General features: G+C 36.8%; 1 protein-coding gene across 1 annotated transcript in view; it reads right to left on the bottom strand.

Annotated features, from left to right (window-relative positions):
- Positions 1-24,320, bottom strand: part of drc11 (dynein regulatory complex subunit 11) — a 47,582-nt gene extending 23,262 nt beyond the window's left edge. The window contains 9 exon segments of the mRNA XM_082136773.1: positions 8,614-8,689; positions 11,308-11,457; positions 11,623-11,707; positions 15,418-15,620; positions 16,378-16,449; positions 21,270-21,455; positions 21,577-21,696; positions 21,968-22,295; positions 23,826-24,320. Of these exon segments, the coding sequence (XP_081992899.1) occupies positions 8,614-8,689; positions 11,308-11,457; positions 11,623-11,707; positions 15,418-15,620; positions 16,378-16,449; positions 21,270-21,455; positions 21,577-21,696; positions 21,968-22,295; positions 23,826-23,836 (1,231 nt within the window). The 5' untranslated portion in view covers positions 23,837-24,320.
- Between the last annotated feature and the right edge of the window lie 972 nt (positions 24,321-25,292).

The raw sequence follows: 25,292 nt of genomic DNA on the forward strand, positions 1-25,292 counted from the left end.
AGAGAGATCACTCTGATTGGCTGTTCAGCTTATTGGACCAATGTTCAAGAATTATAGTTGAACTGATTGTGTAAGAAGTGATTGTTTAATGACAAGAAGTCATTGCGTAATGATTGTGCAAATGTGTAATATGGTGACATAGCTAAGCTAATAATGACAGGACTACAAACAAGCCATTTCAGGCAAAGTGTTTACTGTTGGAAAAATTTACTTCCTTTGGTGTGGACCTTGTGCTTTGCAAATCTGCAGATCATTTACATGCACAAACATTTATATTACACACTAATGGAAAGGTGAAATAAAAAAGCATAATAGGTGCCCTTTAGATTCTGAATTTCGAACAACACTAATAAGCAGTGCTGTCAAGTTCACACAGGGGTCAAAGGGCACTGATTTTAAAGCTCACTCTGGTGGAACCTAAAAATAAGCATCGAACTTTGAAATGAGATCCCTTGCTGAGGTCAGAGGTCAAACTGCCGTCCACAAAGCCTCCTTTTCAAAGTCAAATTTTCAAAACATCCCGGGGCAATACGATCCATATAATTGCCTAGTTCCTTCAGAGGGATGCATTCACATAGCCTGGCCTGTTTGTTTAAAGACAACATCCACCTAACTCTCCTGAAAACACATGACTGTTAGGGGTCAGCATTTTAAACCTACTTTATTGGGGCTGAAGACCTCTGAGAATGGTCCAACCCCACACAGTGCAAGAACAACAGACACTACTGTGGATGAACAGAAAAGCAACAACATTTCTCGTGACACGGCAGCCAGTTTTGTGGGAAGGGGGTGGCCACACACATCTGCTCTGAACATGGTGTATATACAGCACATTTGCCACCCACCATATGGGGATTGAGTGAAAAAACACTTCAGGGGCTGGAGGGCGGTCAGCTGTATCTACTCTGCTAGGCTCCGTGGCGGCCTGTTATCTTCACGGTATGGTCCTTTGTACCATTTGTGAAGATTTGTATGCTGGTCAGTATACGACAGTGGAGCTGCACTCATTCTGAAAGCCTGTTTTGCCTGTTTGTCCCGGTCATTCAGCTAACAGTGAGAAACAGACACTTCCTTAACATAGCTCTCTTCTGCCAAGAGACTGAAATGAAATCAATCAGTCACATCCAGCAAGTGCGACATGACGTTGGGATGCAGGAAGGAGGGGGAGGGGATAGGGGGGAGGGAGGGTGGAGGTGGAGTGAGAGGGAAGCAAGTGCCAGACAAGACCAAACAGGCAATCTCAATCTCACAACAAATGACTTCCGTGGCCTCCCTATAAGCCACTCTCAACTGCCGTGCGAATGACTTTCCCAACAGAGCTTGTCCCTCTGGGGATCATGCTTGCTATAGTCTGATTCTGGGTAAATATGGTGCTCACCTTTCCGCCTCATTACAACTAAATAAACCCACCACATGATCATATCCCAATTAAAGACAGCTGATAAAACAGTGTGCTGCCGATTAACTCGCGCAGCAAAGACCCTCGACTCTAATTAGCTGTCTCACAGGCAGGATGTGGGACATGGACTTAACCATGTTGGTCTGCTGAACACATCATACAAGAGATCAGAATTGCTGATCACATTGTTTACTGTGACAAGGCTGTTTTTCAAGTTAGGAGAAAGAAGAACATTGTGAAAAAGAAGTATAATTTCACATGCTTTTAAAAAGAGTACTTAGATATCATTTGAAAGAAAAACATGAACTGAATGCAATGTCTTCAGTCAGTTAATTGCATGTTAATTGCATGTAAATTAAAACATATTATAGATTAAATTAAAAGCAATTAGCCGAACTGCTTTAGGTAGAACAATTTTATACATCATTTCCTAATTACTTCTGGGGTCTTTGAAATATGGTTAAAGTTTAAAGTGCCAGATGTACTGACAAGCATTTAGGATAAAACAAAACGTACTTTAATATAATTTTTTTATTGAAACTTGTTTGAAATGTATTTAAATTTATTTGTAATAATGCATTTGTAATGGTGATTTACATATATTAACTATATATAATATCAATATAATATAATATAATATCAAATAACACTACAGTTAAAACTATAATCAAGCACTATACATCCACTTTGTCACACACCTCAACGGCACTACATTTCCCAGCATTCCTTATGATTCCCACCTGCACTCTATCAGCCATCACCTGATCACCTGCACCTCATCATCACAGTGAAGTTCCTCCTTCTGTTCACTTCTTTGTCCGGTATTGTTTGTGTTAGCACACTGTCTTGCATTGTTGGCTCTTTTGTTAGTATGTTGATCAGCACATCAAAATAAGTTTACTTCTTTAAAGCACAACAAAAAAAATATTCAAACCTAATGATTTAAAAATGTTCTTTAAAACGTTCAATTTAACATTTTACGAAGCGCATTTTTTAGAAGTGTACTAAATTGTACTTCAGAAACAGTCATGAAAGTGTATTCTCTAAGTACACTTACTGTACGTAGCCTTTTATTACAGTTTTAATTAAAATATATACTTTTAAGATTTGACCTACACTACAAGTGCATTTATTACATTTAGCTGCATTCCTTTTTTTTTACAAGAGGAGACAATACAATTAATTTAAAAAAAAATTATAAAAACTTTTCACTTACATATTAAAATGTAATGTAAAGGTACTGTATTCTATCGACAATGTTGATAGATGTTGACTGTTGCCAGCAGTTTGGTTGGTCAATATAACAGGTATAACCAACACATTGTGAGACGGACATCGCTATTCACAAACCCATGTCAAATATTTAGGAGGTAAGCTCTGATCTCTGCTTTTCATTACACCTTTAAGCTTCATTCCTCAGGAATGTAACCCTTTGCTCCACAGACTGAGCACTGTGACATTTGGAGGAAAATCTTAATGAAAAAAAATTAAGCAGCTTTGACTGGGCATATAATTGCTTCCTGTAAGGTTACAGCTGCTAGTTGGCTGAAATATTTTCCAGTCAAAAAGGCATTTCCACGTGCACACACTCACACATGTACATCACACTTTTAACATGCCATGCTCTCACTTGTAGCATATTTAAGTATTTACATATCCAATAAATATCCTGTACAAAAAAATAAGTAACTAGTAAATATATGGTAAATCGGGCACAGTACAACAGCAGTACTGAAAACGGCACTTCTACTGTATCAGAATGACATATTAAATTATATATTATATTTGAAATGTTTTATGCACAAATAAAGTTTCATCTGCTTGCTGAAAAAAATCATAAAATGTAAAAATTTACTTTTTTTCAACTAAATTTCTTTCAACTAAATAACTAATAAAAAAGTAGGCCTATAAACTCAGTATACTAAGCTACCTCTATGAAAAGCTTTACAGCTGAATACAGTGCTGTATGACACCTGCAACAGTATACATGCCAATTGTATACATGCCAATGCAGCTGTTGTCCAGTTACTGCAGTTGCAAGTGCAGCTGTCAGTAGAACCAGTTGTTGCACTGATCTGAAGTATATCCTAATATTGAATTGAGCTTTACTTGTATTGTACCGTCCTTCGGATGAGACGTTAAACCGAGGTCCTGACTCTCTGTGGTCATTAAAAATCCCAGGATGTCCTTCGAAAAAGAGTAGGGGTGTAACCCCGGCATCCTGGCCAAATTTGCCCCTTGGCCTCTGTCCATCATGGCCTCCTAATCATCCTCATATACTGATTGGCTTCATCACTGTCTCCTCTCCACCAGTAAGCTGGTGTGTGGTGGGCGTTCTGGCGCAATATGGATGCCGTCGCATCATCCAAGTGGATGCTGCACATTGGTGGTGGTTGAGGAGATTCCCCCATCTATGTAAAGCGCTTTGAGGTCTCAGAAAAAGCGCTATATAAATGTAACGAATTATTACTACATTAATTACAGGTATGCAGTTGTGCTGCAGAGTATTTTTAACCACTATACAGTTTATCATTGTGCAGCACAGCATCATTTTACTCTACAAAACTTGTCACTACATAGATTGCAGTAATAAACTCCTGAGAAAAACAGAGGCCATGACAAAAATGGCAAAATATTTAGTAGTCTTTTAATGGTCTTAACCAATTTAATCACAGATCACTAGTCAGGAAATTTGCAAGAATTGCAAAACACTAGATAAAGTAGCTTAGCACAGAATAGACTTCCCCTTTGTTTTCTGTGAATGTTTAAGCCGTGTGTTTAAACTTGCAGACAGCTTTTTACAGAAGAAAGAGTCAGTGCTGTCCCACTCAATGTTAATGGCTTCAAACAGTTCATAAGCAGTTAAAAAATGCTCCCAGTTAGTTTGAGTTTAATGTGAGAGCAAATATTCACTATAGGGTTCAAATCTGGACTCTGACCAGGCCAAAACATGAGCCGGATGGACTTGTTCTCAAGCAGTTTCTTGTTTGTCTTTGCATGTGAGCAGGAGCATTTTGTTGAAAAATAACATCTGATCATTCCTCTTTAGATAACAGCTTTTCATTTGTGGGAAGCAAGCCATTCTGCAATAGTCTCCTGTGCTCCAAAGCATTAAATGACTTTTCACAGTGAAGTAGCTCAACAATACCAGCAGCTGAAAAGGCTCCCCACAGAATGACACCTCTTCCTCCATGCTTTACTGTGGTAGAGATGCATTTATTATTATATTTCTCACCAGATTTTCTGAGACACCGCTCTTGAGCATCACCATGCAACTCGTGTTTCATTGTGATTCATCACTCCACATATAGCTTCTCATATTCTGCCCAAAATGTTTTTCTGAGAAATCAGTGGCTTATTTCAATAGTGCATTTGCTTAAATTATGCCAATTTCCTGACCAATAATTTGAGATTAAGACAAATAAAATTGGCCCATTTTTTATTTATTTGTTTTTGCCCAGGAGTTTTGTACAATCATACTGCAGTTTTACTGAAGTTCATTTCTGTAATGGAGAGATTTAAGCATCAAAGACCTGCAACTGACGTGACTTGACGTCAACGTGTCTTGTGATGAATACATGTGGAGGGTCTGAGAACAGAAAGAACTTTAGCAGATGTGAAGTGAGTGATGCGCTTTAGTGAACCTCTATGTTCTATAAAGAACGATAGACTCATTCAGAGTTACATGCTAAAAGCACAGCTGTGAGATAAATAGATTCTGTGACTTAAAAGACAGTTTTCCTTATCAGATGTTGACTTTAAAAGACACCTCAGACCTCCCTCAGGTAACAGGAAGTAAATGAGACTAGCAGGAGCGGAAGAAAAAGAAATCTAACAATATGTGGCTGACCCGAGATGGTCTGTAATGGACCGGACCACAGCTAAAAAGGGGTTGCCCATGGTAATTCCCCACTGGTGTGTAATGAACAGTGCAGTCTATTGATGGAAGTTTTCTAATCACTGAACACAGGCAACAGTGCAGGATGTTGTCATAGCAATTTATCCTGGAAATGCTAGACTGACATGTTCAGAATGGGTTTTTGCAGACCTCTGGTTCACCTGCTCCCTACTGACACAAACATTCACAGACACGCACAAAAACATTCAAATGGTTCTGAAAGATCTAAGATTTAGCTTTCTACCCTGCCTTCACGGATCACTGAAACTCAGAAGTGCAGTCCAGTCTTCTCATTTCCTGTTGAGAGACCTTAAATCTCTACACAAACAGGAAGTAGTGTCTCAGTCATTAACATGCTTGTCTTGTCAAGAGGTTTCAGGGGTGACTTGATTGATTTGCTGCTCAACAGGCAATGTTGAGGTTGGGTTATGGCTCCTAAACACACAATCTCCTCACACATTACAGAATAAGACCCAAGTGAAGCATCAGGTCAGATAGGACATAATGTGTTAAAGCCATTTGTGTGAATGGGGGAAAAAAAGTTTTCTCTGTTCAAATAAATGGCCAGATTTTACATTACAACCACGATATATTGAAGTAAAATGTATAAATGCAGTGTATGGTAAAAATGTAAGATAATACATATAGAGCAGAACATTGTTTAAACGGTTAGTTTTTTTGTAGTAAAAATTTGGTAAAAAAAACAGCATCCTTTATTTTCTGTCATCCGTTTGCTGCGTTACATTATATGATCACACTTATTCATGCAAATGCATTTAAACCATTCAAGCGTGACAAAAGAGAACGTGCTGTCTGTGAATGTCCTGACACACACACAACGCACAGAAAGACGCACGCCAGTATTGTGCTCACAGACAACACAACAGAATCGTGTTCTCTTTCACGCTCGAACAAACAACAACATACACAAATATGCCAAACTGTCCGTTTTGTCAAGTATCCTCATAAGAGCAGTCTTAAATTAACATAAAGAGTTGTGAGAAAATGGGACGTGTGTGAAATGTGCAGCAGCGGCAGGTATAAAAGTGACAGAAGCCACTAATTCTCTGTGTCATTAATGTTAATCAAAGAAACAAAGGTAACAGAGAAAATGACTCACTTCTCATAACTAAAGAACTTGTGTAGCTTTAATAATCATTAATCTATATTTAATTTATAATTTATGCAGTGCAGACTGTTTGATAACTTTATTCAATTTCTGTATATTTCCTACCTGTTAGACAGGAAGGGCACCAGTAAATATGCCATTTATTATGTGACGATTGTTTTAAGTTCACTTAAATTAAAAGTTGTTACTGTATATTTTTTGAAGCCTAATTAAAGTAAAAAATGTTTTATAGCTTTCAATTACACTGTGATTCTGAATGGCTATAATTAAAATCAATTAAAATCAATCAATAATTCAACAAAAAAATCATTGAGAGATCAGTAGCTGTATTAGTATCTGATACTGGCCTTCATTCATAAAAAAGATGCCATTAAACAATAAATGCCATTAAATAATAACAAACAATAATTAACAATAAATATGAAACAATAATAAATGCCATTAAACAATAAAATCTTTTAAAGTTTTTGTTGTTACTACATTGATTTGGAGATTAACTGAAATAATTATATTATAAAATATTAAAACTTATAAAAACTTATATTAAAAACGTAATTTCTTTTAATTGTGATTAATTAAAGAAAAAATATTCCAGTTTTTTTTTATCGATTGATAGCACTAGTTTTTATAAAACATGAAATTGTTACCCTATTTTTCTACAGTATAAGGAGCAACTTTTTTATTGTTGTTCATGATAAATTATGTGACTATTATTTGTTTTACTAACAGAAAACAGTTTAAACTTTTTTATTAGTACACGATATCAGTACATGTTGTCTTGTTACAATTTCGTTTATAAATAAATTATGTTTACTAAAATTTGGTAAACATATGGATTAGTTTTATAATCTCTTTTTGAACTTTTTGATGCATCAAAGTTGTAGTTGCGTTGACTGTCAATGGAGGGACAGAAATCTCTCAGATTTCATAAAATATCTTCACTTGTGGTCCGAAGATGAACAAAAGTCTTACAGGTTTGGAACGACATGAGGGTGAGTAAATGGGTGAAATAGTCCAAGTGCAAGTGACTAGCTCAACCTTAAGTTTATCAAGCGACGAGAATACGTTTTGTGCGCAAAGAAAACAAAAATAACTACTTTATTCAACTATTCATTTTCTTCTGTGTGGGCCTCTGACGAGAGCTCCATGACGCAGGCGCGAGAACTGAGAAGATGACGCTCACGCTCATTTGGAAAAGTGTTGGGAAAGTGTGAAAGGTAAGCCATTAATTTTTTCATTGGTAAGGCACTTTTACGTTTTCTCGTTGGTTTCTCACAATTCAGACATCCAGGGAATGCACACTTTAGAACAATTTTAAATGGTTACGTCGTGGCGCTCTCGGCAGAATGAAATTGCCTAGAAGCCTATGAAGGAGTCAGACAGCTCTCAGATTTCATCAAAAATATCTTAATTTGTGTTCCGAAGATAAACGAAAGTCTTACGGGGTTGGAACAACATGAGGGTGAGCAATTACTGACAGAATTAAAATGTTTGGGTGAAATAACCCTTTAACACTATGTCAATTAATGGACTAAACAGTTATGAATTGAATGCCTCCAGTAAGTTATGCCTCCAGTAAGGCCTAAAACACTGTATTTTTACAGTGAATGCCTGGCAAATAGGCTGCCAGTTTTTTACTGTAAAGAACAAAGTCTGTTTTACAGTGTACACTTGTTTGGAGAGAATTGGATGAACGGCTATCACTTCAAAAACAAATTAAGTTAGATATACGGCCTGTGAAAACTGTCCTTGCCGCGAAACCAAGGCAACTGGGGAGTTGACAGACGACTGCTGTTGATTATAGAACGAGGAGGAGCTGGACTTCAATGTGGCGTCAGGAGACTCCGTTTTAATGAGAGGGCAAGAAAACTTATCTGTAGTCACAAAAGAAGGGGGAAGGAGAAAGACGTATAGAGAGAGAGAAAAGGAAAGACGCTCCATGTGGGGTGGGGAACCATCTGGACCGGTCTTGACCTGAGAACTGACATGGCCCTATCATTATTGGTTACTTAGACGTATTCCAGACACATCTCATGTCACAACTGTGATGAAAGCTCCCTCGCTCATTGACCTCACACAAACACTCTTGACATTGTTGAGAATTAGTCATTTGGTCAGGGAAAAGCTGCATAAATTATCGATGACAGACACGCAGACTGCACCCTTTCACCGTCATTTCCCACTTACCTTTGTACAGTTTGGCTCCCTCGACTACCGTAGGAAGGAAATTACTGGGAGTCATCTTCCATCCCTTCTCTTCTTCCTGCAAAACAGACAGTTATCAAGGTGGGTCCTTCATAAGCACAGCATCACTGTTTTCCTGTAAAATGAACTTGTCTGAAAGTTCTCTGAAATAATGTAAGTCAAGTTATGGATAAATCAGCCAAGACTGAGATTCCACACGTGTGATCAAAGCTCTTCCCAGGGCGATGTGCTTGCATGCTGCTCTGGTGCGGGGTCACTCTCAGCACTGGCATTTTAATGATGTGAATACACAGCAGGGGCTGAACGCGATGCTGCGAGTATGATTTACGGTGCCTCCTGTTTTCCTTTCTCTCAACTAGGGGTCGCACATTAAAAGTAAATCAACGTCCTCGCATACTCACGCGAATGTTTGGCTTGCGTGTCACAAGCACACACTCAGACCGCAGAGTGTGTCTGCTCAGGAGCAGAGCTTTTTAAAAGGAATAAGCCAAATGGAGGCTGTATATTTTATGGGTTGTCTTCCTTTAAACACATTTCTCCATTAGCAACTAATGACCCCCAAAAGAGACAGAAATCCATCTGAAAATATGAAAGGCACTTAAGTGCCTGGGAGCAGTGATTTATGATTATTCATGTGTCATTAGACAGAACTTCCAAATGGATCTAGCAGCTTATATCAAAGAACCCTGTGACCAGGTCAGGAGTAAAATGAATTCATGCCAGGTTTAATATAATTTAGCTCCAACTGAATTTGTCAGGTAATAAAAAATTTGCAACAGCCTACGGCAAATATATTTATAATCTCAGATATATTTTTAAATATGTTTAAATATTTTTAACTATGTATTTGTATATATATATATATTGCTTTGCTAATACAGCTTTTAAGATGTAGGCCTACTCACACAAATATATTTTTATAAGTTTTAGTTACTTATATTTTTTGCCAATTTTTTTATATATATTTTCAATCTGTATCGTCCAAAATATATATAAAAAAATAAATTTTGCTTTTATTCTTTTTCTTAAGATAAGACATTTTCTGGTAACACTTTACAATAAGTTTCCATTTGTTGAGATTAGTTAACATGAACTAACAATGAAAAATAGTTTAATGAAGATTAATAAATTATTATTATTATAATGTTAATTTCAACATTTACTAATAAATTATAAAAAACTTAAAGTTGCACCTATTTCATGCATTAACTAATGTTAGCATCTTGAAGTACACAGTTTACAGCATATATTTGAAATATACGATATGGCCATATGGTAAGCATTGGTGGAATATATTAAATATTTACTAATATTTATATAATATTTTATAAACATTCTTTTCTTTGTAAACGATGTATTTGGTATGTCTTTTTTCTTTAACGAGGAGCCTTTGAGTAGCACTTGGAAATTTAAACTAGGCCTAAACTAGGCCAACTTAAGAGCTTTGACAAAAAAATCTTAATTAACTATTGAAAGGCTCAGCTTTCACACAGGATGTGAGCATTTGAAAAAGGTCAGATTGGTCTTTCGGCCTCATTGTGAGCAGATATCAGTGGTTTGGCTCTCCAATGAGGATTACAGGTGCTCTTATGAAGGAAAGCCTGAACAAAGGCCCCATTCTAGATCTCCGGAACGCAGCCAATCAGCGTGAGCGGGCATTTTTATCGCTTGACTGGTTCACAGTAATCACTGGTCAGCATATGACGTTCAGAGGTCAAAACACAGAACATAAAACCTCACATGAACCTAAATCACTTTGGACTTCAACATGAAAGACTGCTGTCTGCCACACCTAAGCCTTAATACATCATTTGTCAGGTTTAACTCTTTGTTAAAATAAAATGTAGGAACACAGGAAATCAGGATGTCATAGTAGAGAAAACAGAACCTCTAGCTATGTTTAACAAGAGGAAGAGTACTGAATAGAGAGAGCAAGAGGTTATCAAGGATACAGTGAAATTGCCTTGCTGAAATCACAGATATTTCCGGAGACTGTGGATGAGTTTAACAAACTAACATCCTCACCATTCATTCCTCATCTTAATCTACCCTGAACAGAACATAGGCAGGGATATTCAGGAACATTTACAATGTGTAATTATGCATGAGAATATGAGTGTACTGAGTATGTTAAATGTCTTTTCTAAGATGGAACAATGCAAGTGCTGGTGTAAATGTCATAATTCTCTCATCTACAGTATGACTCTTTTAACTTAACAGTGAAACTTCAGACCTTCTCACCTAAGGGAAATCTGTCAAATAAAACTCCCTAACATAGATGTTGATAGGAATGCTTGTAAACTCACTTTCATCTAACTGCAATGCAAAAAAGCCTATAGGTTAGAGGAACTTGCCTGTAATGGAGATGTCAATGTCTTATTGCATCCTACCTAGTCTTGTTAAAAGGACAAGGAAACACTAAACGAGAAAGTACAATGAAAAACCAAGTGATTTTTCTTTAAAACCTGCTCTGTAATCAAATTATCCACGCTCCATGCAGTTCAACCAATGAAGTGTCGTTCACTGTGTGTGGGCCTGACCACAGAGGTCATCGGAGTCACTAGATACTCAAATATGTGCCACATCAGCTGATTTAATTCTGCAGACAAATACTTTAAAAAGCCTTTATTGATTTCTGTACAACTGTGATACGGTGTTATGAAGGCATGGCCTTACCTCTGTATCTCCTTTCCCCTTTTTTCCTTTCATCTTCCCTTTTTTCTCTTTCTTCTTCTTTTTGCGGTCATTCCCCTTTTTGTTCTTATCTTCCTTCGATTTCTTCTTCTTCTCCCTCTCTTCTTCCTTAGCAGCAAATTCAGCAGCAACCTTTAAAACATTTATTGTATGTAAACATTCTTAAACAAACATTAATTAAAAAAAGAACAGTATCAAGAAGCAGTATACATCTGAAATTAAATATTTCTTAGTAATAGTACAGTAATTGGGTCTGTTACTGTAATTCTGGATGGATTTAATAGACTGATTTATAACCTGCTCTGGTGTCTTCTGAGCAAATATGGAAGCAGATCCTCCATCTTCAGGGCTTGGGAAGTCAGGGAACTTCCCAGTGGCATCTCTGAAACACAAAACAGTATATATATATATATATATATATATATCATCATCATCATCATCATCATCATCTTCTTCCGCTTATACGTATATATATATATATATATATATATATATATATATATATATATATATATTTTTTATTTTTTTTGCCCTTTATTTAACCAGATAAAACTTTCTGAGGTAAAAAATCTATTTTACAGAGGTGACCAAGATGAGCAGCACAACATTATCAAAAATAAATAAAAATAATAATAAAAAATCACCATGACATTAAAACATATCATCCAAACAATTAAAAAAACACACACACACACACACACACACACACACACACACACACACACACACACACACACACACACACACACACACACACACACACACACACACACACACACACACACACACACACACACATATGTGACCCTGGACCACAAAACCAGTCTTATGGGTAATTTTTTTAAATTGAGATTTATACATCATCTGAAAGCTGAATACATAATCTTTCCATTGATGTATGGTTTGTTAGGATAGGACAATATTTGGCCGAGATACAACTATTTGAAAATCTGGAATCTGAGGGTGCAAAAAAATCAAAACATTGAGAAAATCTCCTTTAAAGTTGTCCATTTCTATTGGCGATAGTGCTGCATCCATTCACAAAAATAAATGTTTTATATATTTAAGGTGGGAAATTTACAAAATATCTTCATGGAACATGATCTTTACTTAATATCCTCATGATTTTTGGCATAAAAGAAAAATCTATAATTTTGACCCATACAATGTTTTGTTGGCTATTGCCACAAATATACCCGTGCAACATAAGACTGGTTTTGTGATCCAGGGTCACATATATCATCCAATGCTTTTTTAGAAATAGTTGAAATATACATGTTATCATCCAGAATAAAGAGAACAAATATAAAACTGTCTATTGAGGGCCTGAGACCTACAGAAACACCAATAACTCATAAACGTATTTCAAATTTCCCTCCCAACTTTTTTTTTTTTTTTTTTTTTTTTTTTCGAATTTCCTCCCAAAACAGAACATATATGTGTGAGAAAAAAAAAACATTTCTTAAAGATTTTTTAAAGATGAGGTAAGGCAGACTTCACGTCTGTGTGAGCATATAGATAAACAAAGCAGATCGCGTGAACAAAGGCAAATCAATCATATTTGAACTGTGAACTTCACACATGGGGAGGATACATTAGCCAGGTCCAGCGCTGACTCTCAGGGGAACTAGGGCAGGTTTAGAATAACAGGGTAAAAGTGTCAGTCAGAGCCCGGCCTGAGCTCTCTGCTCTAGCTAACTTAATCAGAAGCACACAACTGAAACTCACTTCCAATGTGGTAGCACATGCTGAAAGCCCTACTTCTTTAATGCACAGGGATTGAAGTGCATCTAAATCTGCTCACTAAAAGAAAACCAGATTCACTTCATTTATTTTATTTTTTTTATAAACAACTTATTCAAAAACCTCAATGAAGGGATTGCACAAAGAAACTGTTCATTTCTTTCTCAGCTATACCTCAGTGTAGAGTGCATTAGTGCCTGTCAACTTTTTCAGTGGCGTTGATTCTGGAAGTATTTTTTCCAATCGTTTTCCTCATTTGGATTTCATAAAAAGTCTTTTGTTATAAGCCATGAAATCAGCCAGCCAGCTATGATGTGAATCATAGCATTACAAACTTTTATTTGAAGCAAAAAAGTATCTGAAAATCAGAAAAAAAGACAAAAGAAGTACAAGACTTAACAGCTATAGTAAGGGAAAGAACTACAATCCCATGAACCACTACAAATGACATAATCAAATTAAAATGATGGCTAAATTTAAAATTATTAATTTAGAGTTGTTGATGATGCATTTAGGAACTATATTTTAAGTTTATTGCAAAATATGCATATATTTGCTAATATTTAAGTATTTTAACTGCATAGCAAGACTCAATTACATCATTTGCGGTGCTTCTTGGACGTGTTTTTCTCGTTAAGGCTCTCTAATTGGTGGATTTGCCTGTACAGAACCATGGGTAATGTAGTTTTTCAACACAAATTCATCTGTAAAGCACGATCATTTTTTATATAAGTTGAAATAATGCGAACGGATGGCTTCAGCAAAATCATATCCGATTGATTCCAAACAACCTCAGAACTCAAAGTAGGTCTGTCTTTAAAGGTTATCATTAAAAATCAATTTCCCTATCAAGAAAATTAATTAATATTTTACTTCTGGAACCCAACTGCTGCACTCTGTTAAGAGGGTGAACATTTTTATAATGGCGAGACGTGTATATGTTTTACAGCAAACGTCTGGCTGGCTGCTCAAATACTCCACCTTTCACTTCAACAGCACATGGAAACCACGCCAACATACTTCACCTTGTGGGTCCTGACCCGGGATCCCATACATCCCTTATACAACAAGCAGGGACCCAGCAAGGTCACTGGAAGGGGCCAGAGAAAGGGGCCGCTAAACGGAGACAAAGCTACTGAACCCCCCCCCACACCCCCACCACCACAATGTGTTGTCCAACTGAGATGACTTATGACTGTTGTCTCGGCATTAATGGCCAGCAGCATGCATTGGCAGGCCGTAAATCAGGTTGGAATGCACTAATAAGCCCAGTCTCACTCTACACCATCCACACTTGAAAATATCACATGCATTAGGTAAGCATAAACAGCCCTGGGTAAAAGTGACCATCGCTTTGACTGCTTACATTCCAGCCTCTGCACAAAAGGAAGAGATGAAGGACCAGGAATGTACTTTACAATTAAGAGTGAAATAATGGGTTGAGAGAATGGAGAAAAGCACGGAAAAACTCTCGTGAGTTTAGAAGCAAATTTACAGATTATCTAAAGGGGAAGTCTGAGTGGTAGAAGTTTACATAGAAATGATTGGTTCCAGAGATTCTGAGAAAGCAATTGAGGGAATGCTGAGAAACAAAAAGTCTTTATTTCAAATGGAAAAATATTATTGAACTTTTCCCACAATTTGCCAGTTACTTATAAAGAAATGATAAAGAAATATCTAAAAAAATAAAATAAATCAATTTTAAAACATATGTGCCGAGTTCCTATACATGTATTATTTTTATCCATATTGGTTTCATATGGTTTTGAAAAACCTTAATACCATTTTCACAAAAAGTTTCAATTAAAAAAATGTCATGTGGTGTAACCATCAAATAAAAAGTATTTTAAACATCCTAATAATTTTTGTAAATATAAATATTTTTCAAGATAAAAGTATTTTTCATCATTAAGAATGATTAATTGAATTACTTTTTTGGGGGAGTCACACTACATAATGTCAAATTATCTGCCTTTTTAAGAGACTTACTGACGGTAGGGATTTTATAGTCAATTTTGTAGTATTTTTTTTAATATTAATATGCAGTTGCTTAATTAAATATTATATGTTTTACTTCTAAGAAATAATAATAAAAGATTAAACTACTTAACAAGGGGTTCTTTTCAAAACTTTGATTCTTTTTTTTTGGGGGGGGGGCAGAAATTGAATCATAGATGGATTGTATTTATGAACTGGATTATACATTTATTTTGAAATAAATAGGGGGGAAAATGCATCATGCCTTTGACCCACCTATCATCTTTAATGTAATTATATAAAAAAAATTAAGATAAAATGTAATCCAACTTAAACTGGATATGGTATCTGTGATTTTTGTGTATGGCTTACCGACACTCAATAAACCACTGCCTTATTTGTTCTTGCAGGCTTTCTTTAATATCTGGGCCATCCACACATTGCACTGACTCTTTGATGTTGGCAAGTGCCCTCTGGTACTCAGCCTCATGCTCCTCCTGTATGCCATGCCTCCTACTTTCCAGCTGCTGGACATGCAATTGGGCAGGGGTAGGTGTTGGTTGCTGGGCTGGTATCTGGAAATAGGGCACCAGGAGACAAGAGATGAAAAAACTGAAGGGTACAAAAAGTTCAGAATGTGGTTTGACCAAAAATAGCAGATGTTATGTACAAAACATCAAAATTCTTGAAGAGACTTGCTTTTCACGAACAGTAAATTCCCAGCTAACAAAAATATATTCTAAGATTTTTTTGCTAACGTTCCCATTAAGTTATGAAAACGTTATTTCTGAATGCTCCCTGAATGTCTTTCTTGGTTATACGAATTTTAATGGAACATTCTATTTTATATTTTGCAGATATTTTGGGAACGCTACCTTTTAAAGTTCTCTGAATGTTCTGAAACAAGTAGTAAAATTTGAAGGCATAGTTCACCAAAAAATGAAAATTGTCATAATTTACATGTTCCAAACCTGAATTAATTTATTTCTTCTGCTGAACACAAAAGAAGATATTTTGAAGAATGTCGATCACCAAACAGTTGATGGGCCCCATTAACTTCCATTGTATTTTTTTCCCCATACTATGGAAGTCAATGGAGCTGAATGAATTTCAGAAAGAAATTCATTCAGATTTGGAACAACTTGAGGGTGTGTAAATGACAGAATCATTTTTGGGTGGACTATGCCTTTAAGTAATGTTAGACGAACGTCAATCTAAAACGTTTCAGAAAAACACATTTATAGACCGGGTAATACACTGGAAGAACGTTTGCCAAAAAAATCTGAGAACATTCCCTGTTAGCTGAATTTGGCAGAGCAACCTGGTGTTTACCATTCCCAAAAATATCATCTCCTCTAGACACTCCTTTTTGACCCTCCTCCTGTCTCGATACCCCCGCCAAACCTAGAAGATGATGAAGAAAAAACACATGATAATGGCAGGAAATATGAAAAACTAAAGCTGAAGACACATACCAGAAATGATGCTATCATAGTCAATTTGAGATCAAGAACATTCATCTGTTCTTGTGTTATCTGGTGAAAACAATCTACAGTCTTCTTGCATTCACTGTGGACTTTTAGATGAGAGGAATGCACAACAGCAACCGAAATTCTAATCTGACAAACAGAATTTCCTCCTTCAGTTCAGTGAGAATGTGAGGATATTTATATCACCTCAACATTAAGGCAAATCAATCTCAAGTCTCAGCTTATAGTTCATAAATGCAGGCAAGGGTTTTCAATTATTTTCTATATAACTTTTAATGAATCCTCTTTTTTAGTTTGAACAACAATGATGCTAAAACAACAAAAGCCAACTGAAGAGAGAGGATTATGTTTCCAGGGTTTCACAGAAATCTACTTTGCTGTGAGCTACAGAATGAGAAAGGATTAGACCTTGTAAAAGGAGACCATGTGTGAGAGTTCAAAATCTCTATCACCTCCTGTAATCACATTTAATGGCATTCAAACACAGTGCAGTCAGTGCTTGTTGGATGAGCTAGGCCTATTTGAAAATTAATTACCCATTAGCTACAATGTTGTGACTCCTTATAGGTGTCACGGGTGGCTGAGTACAAACGCACAACGAAGGAGAATATCTAAACACAAAACTGTCTTTATTAAATCCAAAGGAGAATAAGGTAAACACAATCACTTTACATCAACAAGAACAAAGACCTGAACAGAACAGGGAGTATATATATCAGACTAAACCAGGGAACTAATGAGTTGATTAATCAACAACAGTTGAACTGAATCAAACAGGCACAGACATTAGGTCAATTTAGAATGACAGAACCAAACACAAATATAGCTGCAAGCAGCAATTATCGGGACCAAGCACAAAGAAGACGATAAGCCATGCCAACATGGCTGGGAGTGTCAGACCAACTGCAACAATGAGCAATTAAAGACATATAAAGATGATTTTAGGCAAAATGGCTGAAAAATCATATATACAGTAACTAAAAATATGATTTAATGGATTATCACTTTAGACCAATAGGTGGCGTAGTTACAAAATTGATGTGGTGTGGTCAGCGTGAGGTGACAATGACACATACAAAGTTTAGTGTCAATATGTCAAGGCATTGCAGAGATAAAGCCTGAATAGTCATTTTGGCATCATACCTCAAATTTGCTGCTGCGGTATATGAAAATGGTTTTGTCTATCAATACAAAATCCATAACTTTTAGTCGGCACGATCTAGAGATGATACGATTCGACTTTGGTGAAAATCGGACAAACAGTCTAGGAGGAGTTTGAAAAGTAGGTACTGAATGAAAATCAAGAAGGCTGACAGGAAGTTCGGCCAAATACGGCAAACTTGGTATCTATGTTCTCGACCTGACCCAAGAGATCTATTGAGACCTGTTTCATTGCAATAGGCTAATTTATTCAAAATGTATTATCATTTTTGTAAATTTCAATATAACTTTTGACCAAAAGGTGGTGCTGCCCCGAAATATTTTGAGTACTTTCAGGCCATGGTGCCGCAGACACATACCAAGTTTTGCAATGGTACACAAATGCATTTGTAAAGTGTAGCATTTAATATCATGATATTATATTGTAATTAATTGCAATTTCCTTGTTTTGTTCTATTATAGCACCACCAAGTGGCGCAGTTCCACCGCTTTGTTTTATGTGTTCTCAGAGTGAGCCCACACATGTGTGTGTCAAATTTGGTGAAAATATCAAATTTTATTTTGGAGCTATAGACATTTCTATGTATGAGCGCATACATTTGTCTCAATCGGACTAACAGTTTCAAAGAAAATCGCAAAAAAAAAATAATGTAAGCGCCAAATCCCAACTTTACACTAACCGTAAGGCAAAACCTAGCATGTTTGGTATCGTTGGACTCTGCAAGGATTCAGGAATCTAAGGAGATGGAAAATAAGTCGACCACATCCAAAGTTATCATGGCGTAATAATCTGTTTGGTTGTAAAATGTATTACCTGAATGAAATTAAATCGAATGTATCGTCCTGTGGAATCATTCATTCACAGACAGCATACGAAGATGTTCAACTAATAAAGATCTTCATCGCTGGCAGACAATATGATGCATTTGTAGATTTGCTTTCACTTGACTGTAGGTCCACGGCCACTTCGTCCAATGCTCTTGATGTTCTTAAATCTTCCAGTTACGACTCCGAGTGTGAAACAGCTTCAGACAATTCAGTGCATGAAGGAAACTGAACAAATCATTCAAACTGATTTACGAACCAATTTAGACAGTTCTGCCAACTTATTTGATGAAGTCTTTGAACAGAATCGACTCAAAAGAGTGGTTCATTTGTGAATTGAGCATCGCTCATGCCCCAGAAAAAAGATACAGTGTGCTTGGAATAAACTACGCATTTAACAAAATTTTCCCAAACAATACTCGAGTAAATGTAACAAAGTAAATGTACTTGGTTACTACCCACCTCTGCCGACGCTCAAAATGGCCGATATGGATCAAATTGGATATCATTCGACTCGGCATGATGCCCCAAATCTAACTAGACCACTTTTATGATTTTTGGACAAACCGTTCAGAAGTTATTTAGCAAAAATAGCCATTTTTGGTATCTCCGGATCAGTAGGTGGCGCTGCGCCGTAACGCAGCATGTCGCCTCAGGTCATGCTTGTGATGACATGTACCAAGTTTGGTCTGAATACGCTAAAGCGTTGCGGAGATACAGCCTTACGTCTGTTTTCACAAGCGATACGTACAATTTGTTTGCGCGGTATTCGAGAACATTTTGACAAATCAACTTGAATTCCATAACTTTTTATCGCCATGGTCTGAAGATGATCTGGTTCCATTTTCATGAAAATTGGAGCAACCGTCTAGGACGAGTTCGAAAAAGTCGTTTTTTTCTGAAAATTCTAAATTTCATAACTTTCCTGCAAGAGGTTCTATAGACTTCCAGAGCGGAAGAAGAAGAAGAAACGGAAGAAGAGGAATAATAAGAACGCCAACAATTTAAATAGGTGCCTATGCACTTTCAGTGTTTGGCCCCTAATAAACAGAACATAATCCTGACAACAGGGACCTTCGTCTATGTTTTTCTGTACTATTTCACTCAGCAATGTCAGTTTCACACCTGCACTGTAAAAAATTTCAGATCTCCAAAATCATATCTGCAATCTCTTTCAGGCTACATCTATGTCTGAGTTCACCAACCGTAGCGAACACTCGCTCAAAAAGACGTCAGGATACATGAGCTCAGATTTCATGATTAGGATGGCACTGAAAAATAACACCCAAAGTCAAGGAATTCTTTCCTTTTCTCATCTCTCAGCACTCCAATGCTAATCTCCCTCCTCCTGCCAAAGGGCCTACAAGCACATTATTCCCACAGATGAGGTGGACATATATCTTTTATGCTTGGATGGGATCACATGTCATTCATAGTCCTTTGTGAGCGGACTATGTCAAATGTGACAACTGATGAGTGTGAAAGGAGATGACCTGACCTCTATATTTGAGTTCATGCACAGGTAGGGCAGCAGACATTACCTCCCTTGCGTATGATGCTAGAACATCACAAATCAATCTATATAATGATATATTTACTGATGTAATGTTATGAATTATGTATCATCTTGGGGGCCATAACAGATATTTATTATTTCCTTGATAGCCAATTAGCTTACTCTGATGACATAGAATAGTTTGTACTCGTAACTTTACTCAAAACAATAATCCTATAAGAACCGCATAATTTATTCATGCTGCACTGCATGCTGAGACAACATTGCACAATATGAAATTATTGACTACTGTTTGTGACTAGTTGGGACAACGTTTGAGTGAGTTTTATTGATTAAATATGGGTTTTGTACAAGTAACTCACATTTATTAGTATTTGTGACTCGTTTGAGCTGTCTTAACTGAAAGCAACTTGCACTGGCATATCTTAAAATATGCAGTGCCATTGTTTTGTCTCAAGATGCTCACCAGTTATGCTTTCTAAGGCACGTTTAAAAAAGCTACTTAAATGTCCTAATTGAACAAGGCCCTAATCCTGGCTTAAAGGTCCCAAAATGTCCCATTAAATGGAAAATATGTAGGTTTTTTTCTTTACAGAGTTGTTTTTCTTTTGCAGAACACAAATGATATTACAAAGATTGTTTCAGATATTTTTTCCATGTTCTCAAAGCCAATAGGATCCAAAACTTTCAAGCTCGAACTTGGACATAAAGCATACAATTAATCCACACTACCCGACTGGTATATTCCAAATTTTCTGGTTTGTGTTGCCATTTTCTATGTAGTATGTGCAACCATGCATTGATTGAGTACATTCATTTGATTTGAGAGTAAACGAGGGCTTAAATATAATCTGTTCATTTTACAAAGTGATCATCTCGCTTGGAATAAACTTGGAAAACTTGGAAAAAACTAGTCAAACCATAAATTGCACTCTAGGTTTATGTCCTTTTGGATAAAAACAGCTCTTCAAAATATTTTCTTTTGTGTTCCAGAAGAAGAAAGAAAGCCATACAATTTTGAAACAACATGAAAGTTAGTAAATAATGACAGCATTGTCATATTTGTGTGACCTATTCCTTTAAGTTTGTGCAGTCATTGTAATATAAAAGAAGTAGTAACATTTATGATTTCCTTTCCTTTGTTTTGCCAATTTCAAACCCATTCATGCAATGCATCAGTGATTTCACTGGAATGCAAACTAACTGTTGAAAATCAAGTGATTTCCTGATACCTTCTGAATGCAGGTGGCTGCCCGGTCAGGGTTCAGTATGCTAGAGCTTGAACTCTGAAGTCCTCTTTGTTCCTCCTGACGAATTGTCTTCATGAAGTGAGCTCTCAGTCTTCCCTGCCGTGCTCGCTCACTGACCTGTAGCAGCCACATTGCCCGCTCTATAGACATGGACTGAACTGGCACCTGCTAAATGAGAAACCAGAACCACACACATGAAGTGTATACTGCATTTGGTACAACCATTATTTGAACTTGCATTGCATGTTTTTGTGAGAGAATATATATTTTTACATAATGATATACTCACAGTGTTCTCTTCCTGACGTCCTCCTTTAGCCAAAATATGGGCCAACATCTTCTCCCTCTCTTTCAGTGCCCTCATCTTCTCCCTCACAAAATAGCGTGGGATAGGCACCTCAAGATCCTCCTAAAAACAAATTTCAAACTATTTTCAGCAGTATTTTCAGTGCAGGTCATATGTAAAAGTGGCTGTGCACTAGTGACCCCAATTAGCATCCACTAAATTCAGAGGAAAAACAAGAGGCTTAGTCTGCTAAAATCCACTTTGACATTGAGCACTTAAATCTTCCCCAAGCCCAAATCTTCAAAATTCCCTCTAGGCCCACTCTTCTGAATTTTACAGACCAAAACATTCCCAGCATTCTGTACCTGTAAGTGTATTGTATTATCTCACTCACAGGTGTCATTTTGAGGTCCTGCAATATGTCATCAAAGTAGTGAAACTCTGAGTACTCCAGCTCCACCATCTCATTCTTCAGCTCTACAAGACGTCCCATCACCCCCTCAAGAACCTGGTGCACAACCCGTCTCTTCTGGGGGTGAACAAGCTGATCATAAACCTCCTCCAAGGCACGGAATATCTTCAGGTAGCGCAGATAGAAAGTGGCCAATGTCTGAAAAACCTGCATGCGGTCCTTTTGAGGATGGAGTTGCATTGTGGGATATTCATCCTCCAAAAGGTACTCCAAAGCTCCCTGAGCAGCATCCCACATTCGGCCATATGAACTGGGTAAAAGAAAAATATTATATTTAGGTAATAATGGTAGCTTAATGAGATAATAGTTCTGTAAATCTTACATTTTAACATATTTCCTTTGTTTTATTAACAGTTTATTTGGATAAAACAAAGATTATATTTTCCCGTGTACTTTGTCCACAGCTTTGTATTTATGCATTGAAAAGTCAAGGTATTTTTTCATTTTATTGAAAAGCAGTTCATTTTATTATTTTATTTGTTTTTATAAATGCTGAGTTATGTGGTGTTTTCTATATTTGAACATTTCCATGGCCTTCCATGACAATCTGTCTTTGAAATGCAATCAACAGAGACACGTAAATCTGCGATAGTACCTGTTAACGGGCCCCAATTACACCTGTTGAGAGCACCTGCCCTCTGGGAAAGTTTTCCCGACCCTCAGGCCAAAATTAGCACCGCCAATGCCTGACTGTGCAAACTGAATGTGGGAAACCACAGAATGCACACTGAATTCACCCCAAGTCAGCATATTAAGCCACATAATGGGAAAAATCCCCTGACAAACATTATTTCTCCATTCTTCGTTTTCTAAAGTTGAATACGCATGAATTCCACAGATGTCCTCTGACCTCTTTGACTCCCTTGTGTGTGGGTGCTCCCTTTGTGATTGTTGAAAGAGTTCATGGCGAGGGTGAAACCACCTTCTTTTCTTATTCTGATGGGCCCATACAGTATTGTTCCCCTCTGGGCATTAACACAGCCAAGAGCTACTCAAATTGTAGGGATGGCAAAATCAAAGGAGGGGATGGAATAGTTAGAGTGGGAGGGGGGCAGGGGAGGAGTTGTGGGAGGAGGTTAGAAGGGAGGTTGTAAAAGAACATTTACAATAAAATAGAGAGGCGCCTCTTAGAGATATCTTAAATATGGCAGACAACAAAGTCAGAAGTAGCCTACTGCAGTTCACTTGAAATCTGCAGTAAATAATGAATGTCCTGAAAGTGAACTACCTGAAAGTAGTGCTTGATGAGGAAAATTACTTGATGTTATTTTTGAGGAATTTAAAATGTACTTTCGACATACAGTACTACTAAATGAAGTGATTTGCTTTAGAACAATTATTGTGAAGGTTTCTAAAAAAAAAAAGCATGCACCACACACCAAAGCTAATCTCTGAATAGCTCCTATTAAGGACAAAAATACTGGCTCTCAGTAGTTTTGCTCTATGTTGTCATAGGAACTGCAATACAATGTGGACTTTCTCCTAGTAGGCGTTTGTTCCCAAACTTGCGTTTTCACAGAACACTTTCTTTTGCACCTTCCTTTTTTTTCTTTCTTAGAAGTATTGCATATGTCTTATAAGCAAAAATATTCTGCTCGTTACAGATGTAGGCAAATAGCTTATCTGTTCACTGCGTAGGCTATATAACACACATATTACAGTTTTCACACAGACAATACACGGTTTTCGTTAATAATAAACACTATGGTATTTTTTGGCATCACATCAACATTCCCGTTTCGCACTAAAGTGCACAAGGTAAAAGGGCAGTTATACTCACCTCTGCGACATCTTTAGTGATTCCACGCGCTACAGAGTTTAGTTTAGAACGTGCTGTAGGCTATTTGAATATCAGAGGGGAAACATAATTGCAAGCCGCCGCTTTCGAAACTAAAATAGTTAAACGAAGCGAAGTAAGGCACCCAAGCAGTAAGTCTTGATTATTAATTAGTTAACCATTTTTTAACTAGAGTTGGACAAGTCTCGCGCCAGACAAGCTGCGGTTTGCGCTGAGCTTCTGACAGCTGCCATAGCAACGAGATCAAAGCCTCTTCACTGCTTCTGAGACAGAGCAGGGGGCATTTCTGCAACCAGTTAAAAGCAGAATACAATACTCTATCAACTTAACTATAACACATAATGCGATTCTAACACATTATGAGAGCTCTAGCCGGTCATTTTCATCGTTTTCTTATCTTATCCGATAAGCATGTCAAGTCTCTGTTACTAACAAGCTTTATTTTGGCATCCCGCAATGCAAAACAACACAACACCACGCTTGCGTTGCTGAGCTCATTCAATGTATGAATGCTATTCGGCCATGTGTTAACAAAGCTATTTAGAGGAGTCTTTCTGACGCTGCATGTTTTGAAATAATTGTTGTCATTTTGGATGTGAGCTATATTCCTTTGCTTGTATATCTGTTCTACGACATATTGTTTGAATTCAATAGCCAAGTCAAAAGGACCATGTGGGCAAGTGTAAACGGTGTAAACGGTGCAAACGCAGACTGTGGAAGTGCAGTGTGAAATTTATTTATCAATGGATGCATCATTTGTCCTTGTCTCCCTACCTTCCTGGTGGTCCTACCATAATAGTTTTAAAAAGAGTGTTATTTCCCATCTAACAAAAATGTGTTCTAAGAACGTTTTGCTTGTTATGAAAACGTTATTTCAAATGCCTACGTTAACGTAGGGGAGAGCGGGGCACAACCTAACGCTTTTTGATTTTCTCCATTTTTGTAAACCTTTGGGTTCAGTGTATTTATTTTTCCCCACATAATTTCCCACACGTCTAGTACAATTATGTGGTTTTGTTTCATTACAGCGTATACTTTTATCTTGATTTACCTTGAAAGATTGGAAGTGAAATGCGACAATATGCCCCGGTGGGGTACGATCGATGTAACATGTGAGAGGAACATTGTAACATGACTATATTACAGCTTAAAATGTACTCTGATCTAATAAAAAAAAAAATACAAGAAATATTAAAATATTTTCTCAATAAAATACGATTATTACGTTTTTCATATAAAATAATGGCATTTTTTAATAATATATATATATATTTTTTGAGTTTGACAACAAACACACCCCAAATTACAGCTATACAGCATAGTTCAAAACATATTAAAAATTAATCATTTCTGAACATTGACTCTCAGTCTTTATCCGCCTTTTTCTCATGATTTCTCAATAGAACTCATAAAAGTATAAAATAGAATATCATAGTTCTAATAGGGGCA

Source organism: Leuciscus leuciscus (genome assembly GCF_965113295.1).
Source record: "Leuciscus leuciscus genome assembly, chromosome: 14".
NCBI lineage: Eukaryota > Metazoa > Chordata > Actinopteri > Cypriniformes > Leuciscidae > Leuciscus > Leuciscus leuciscus.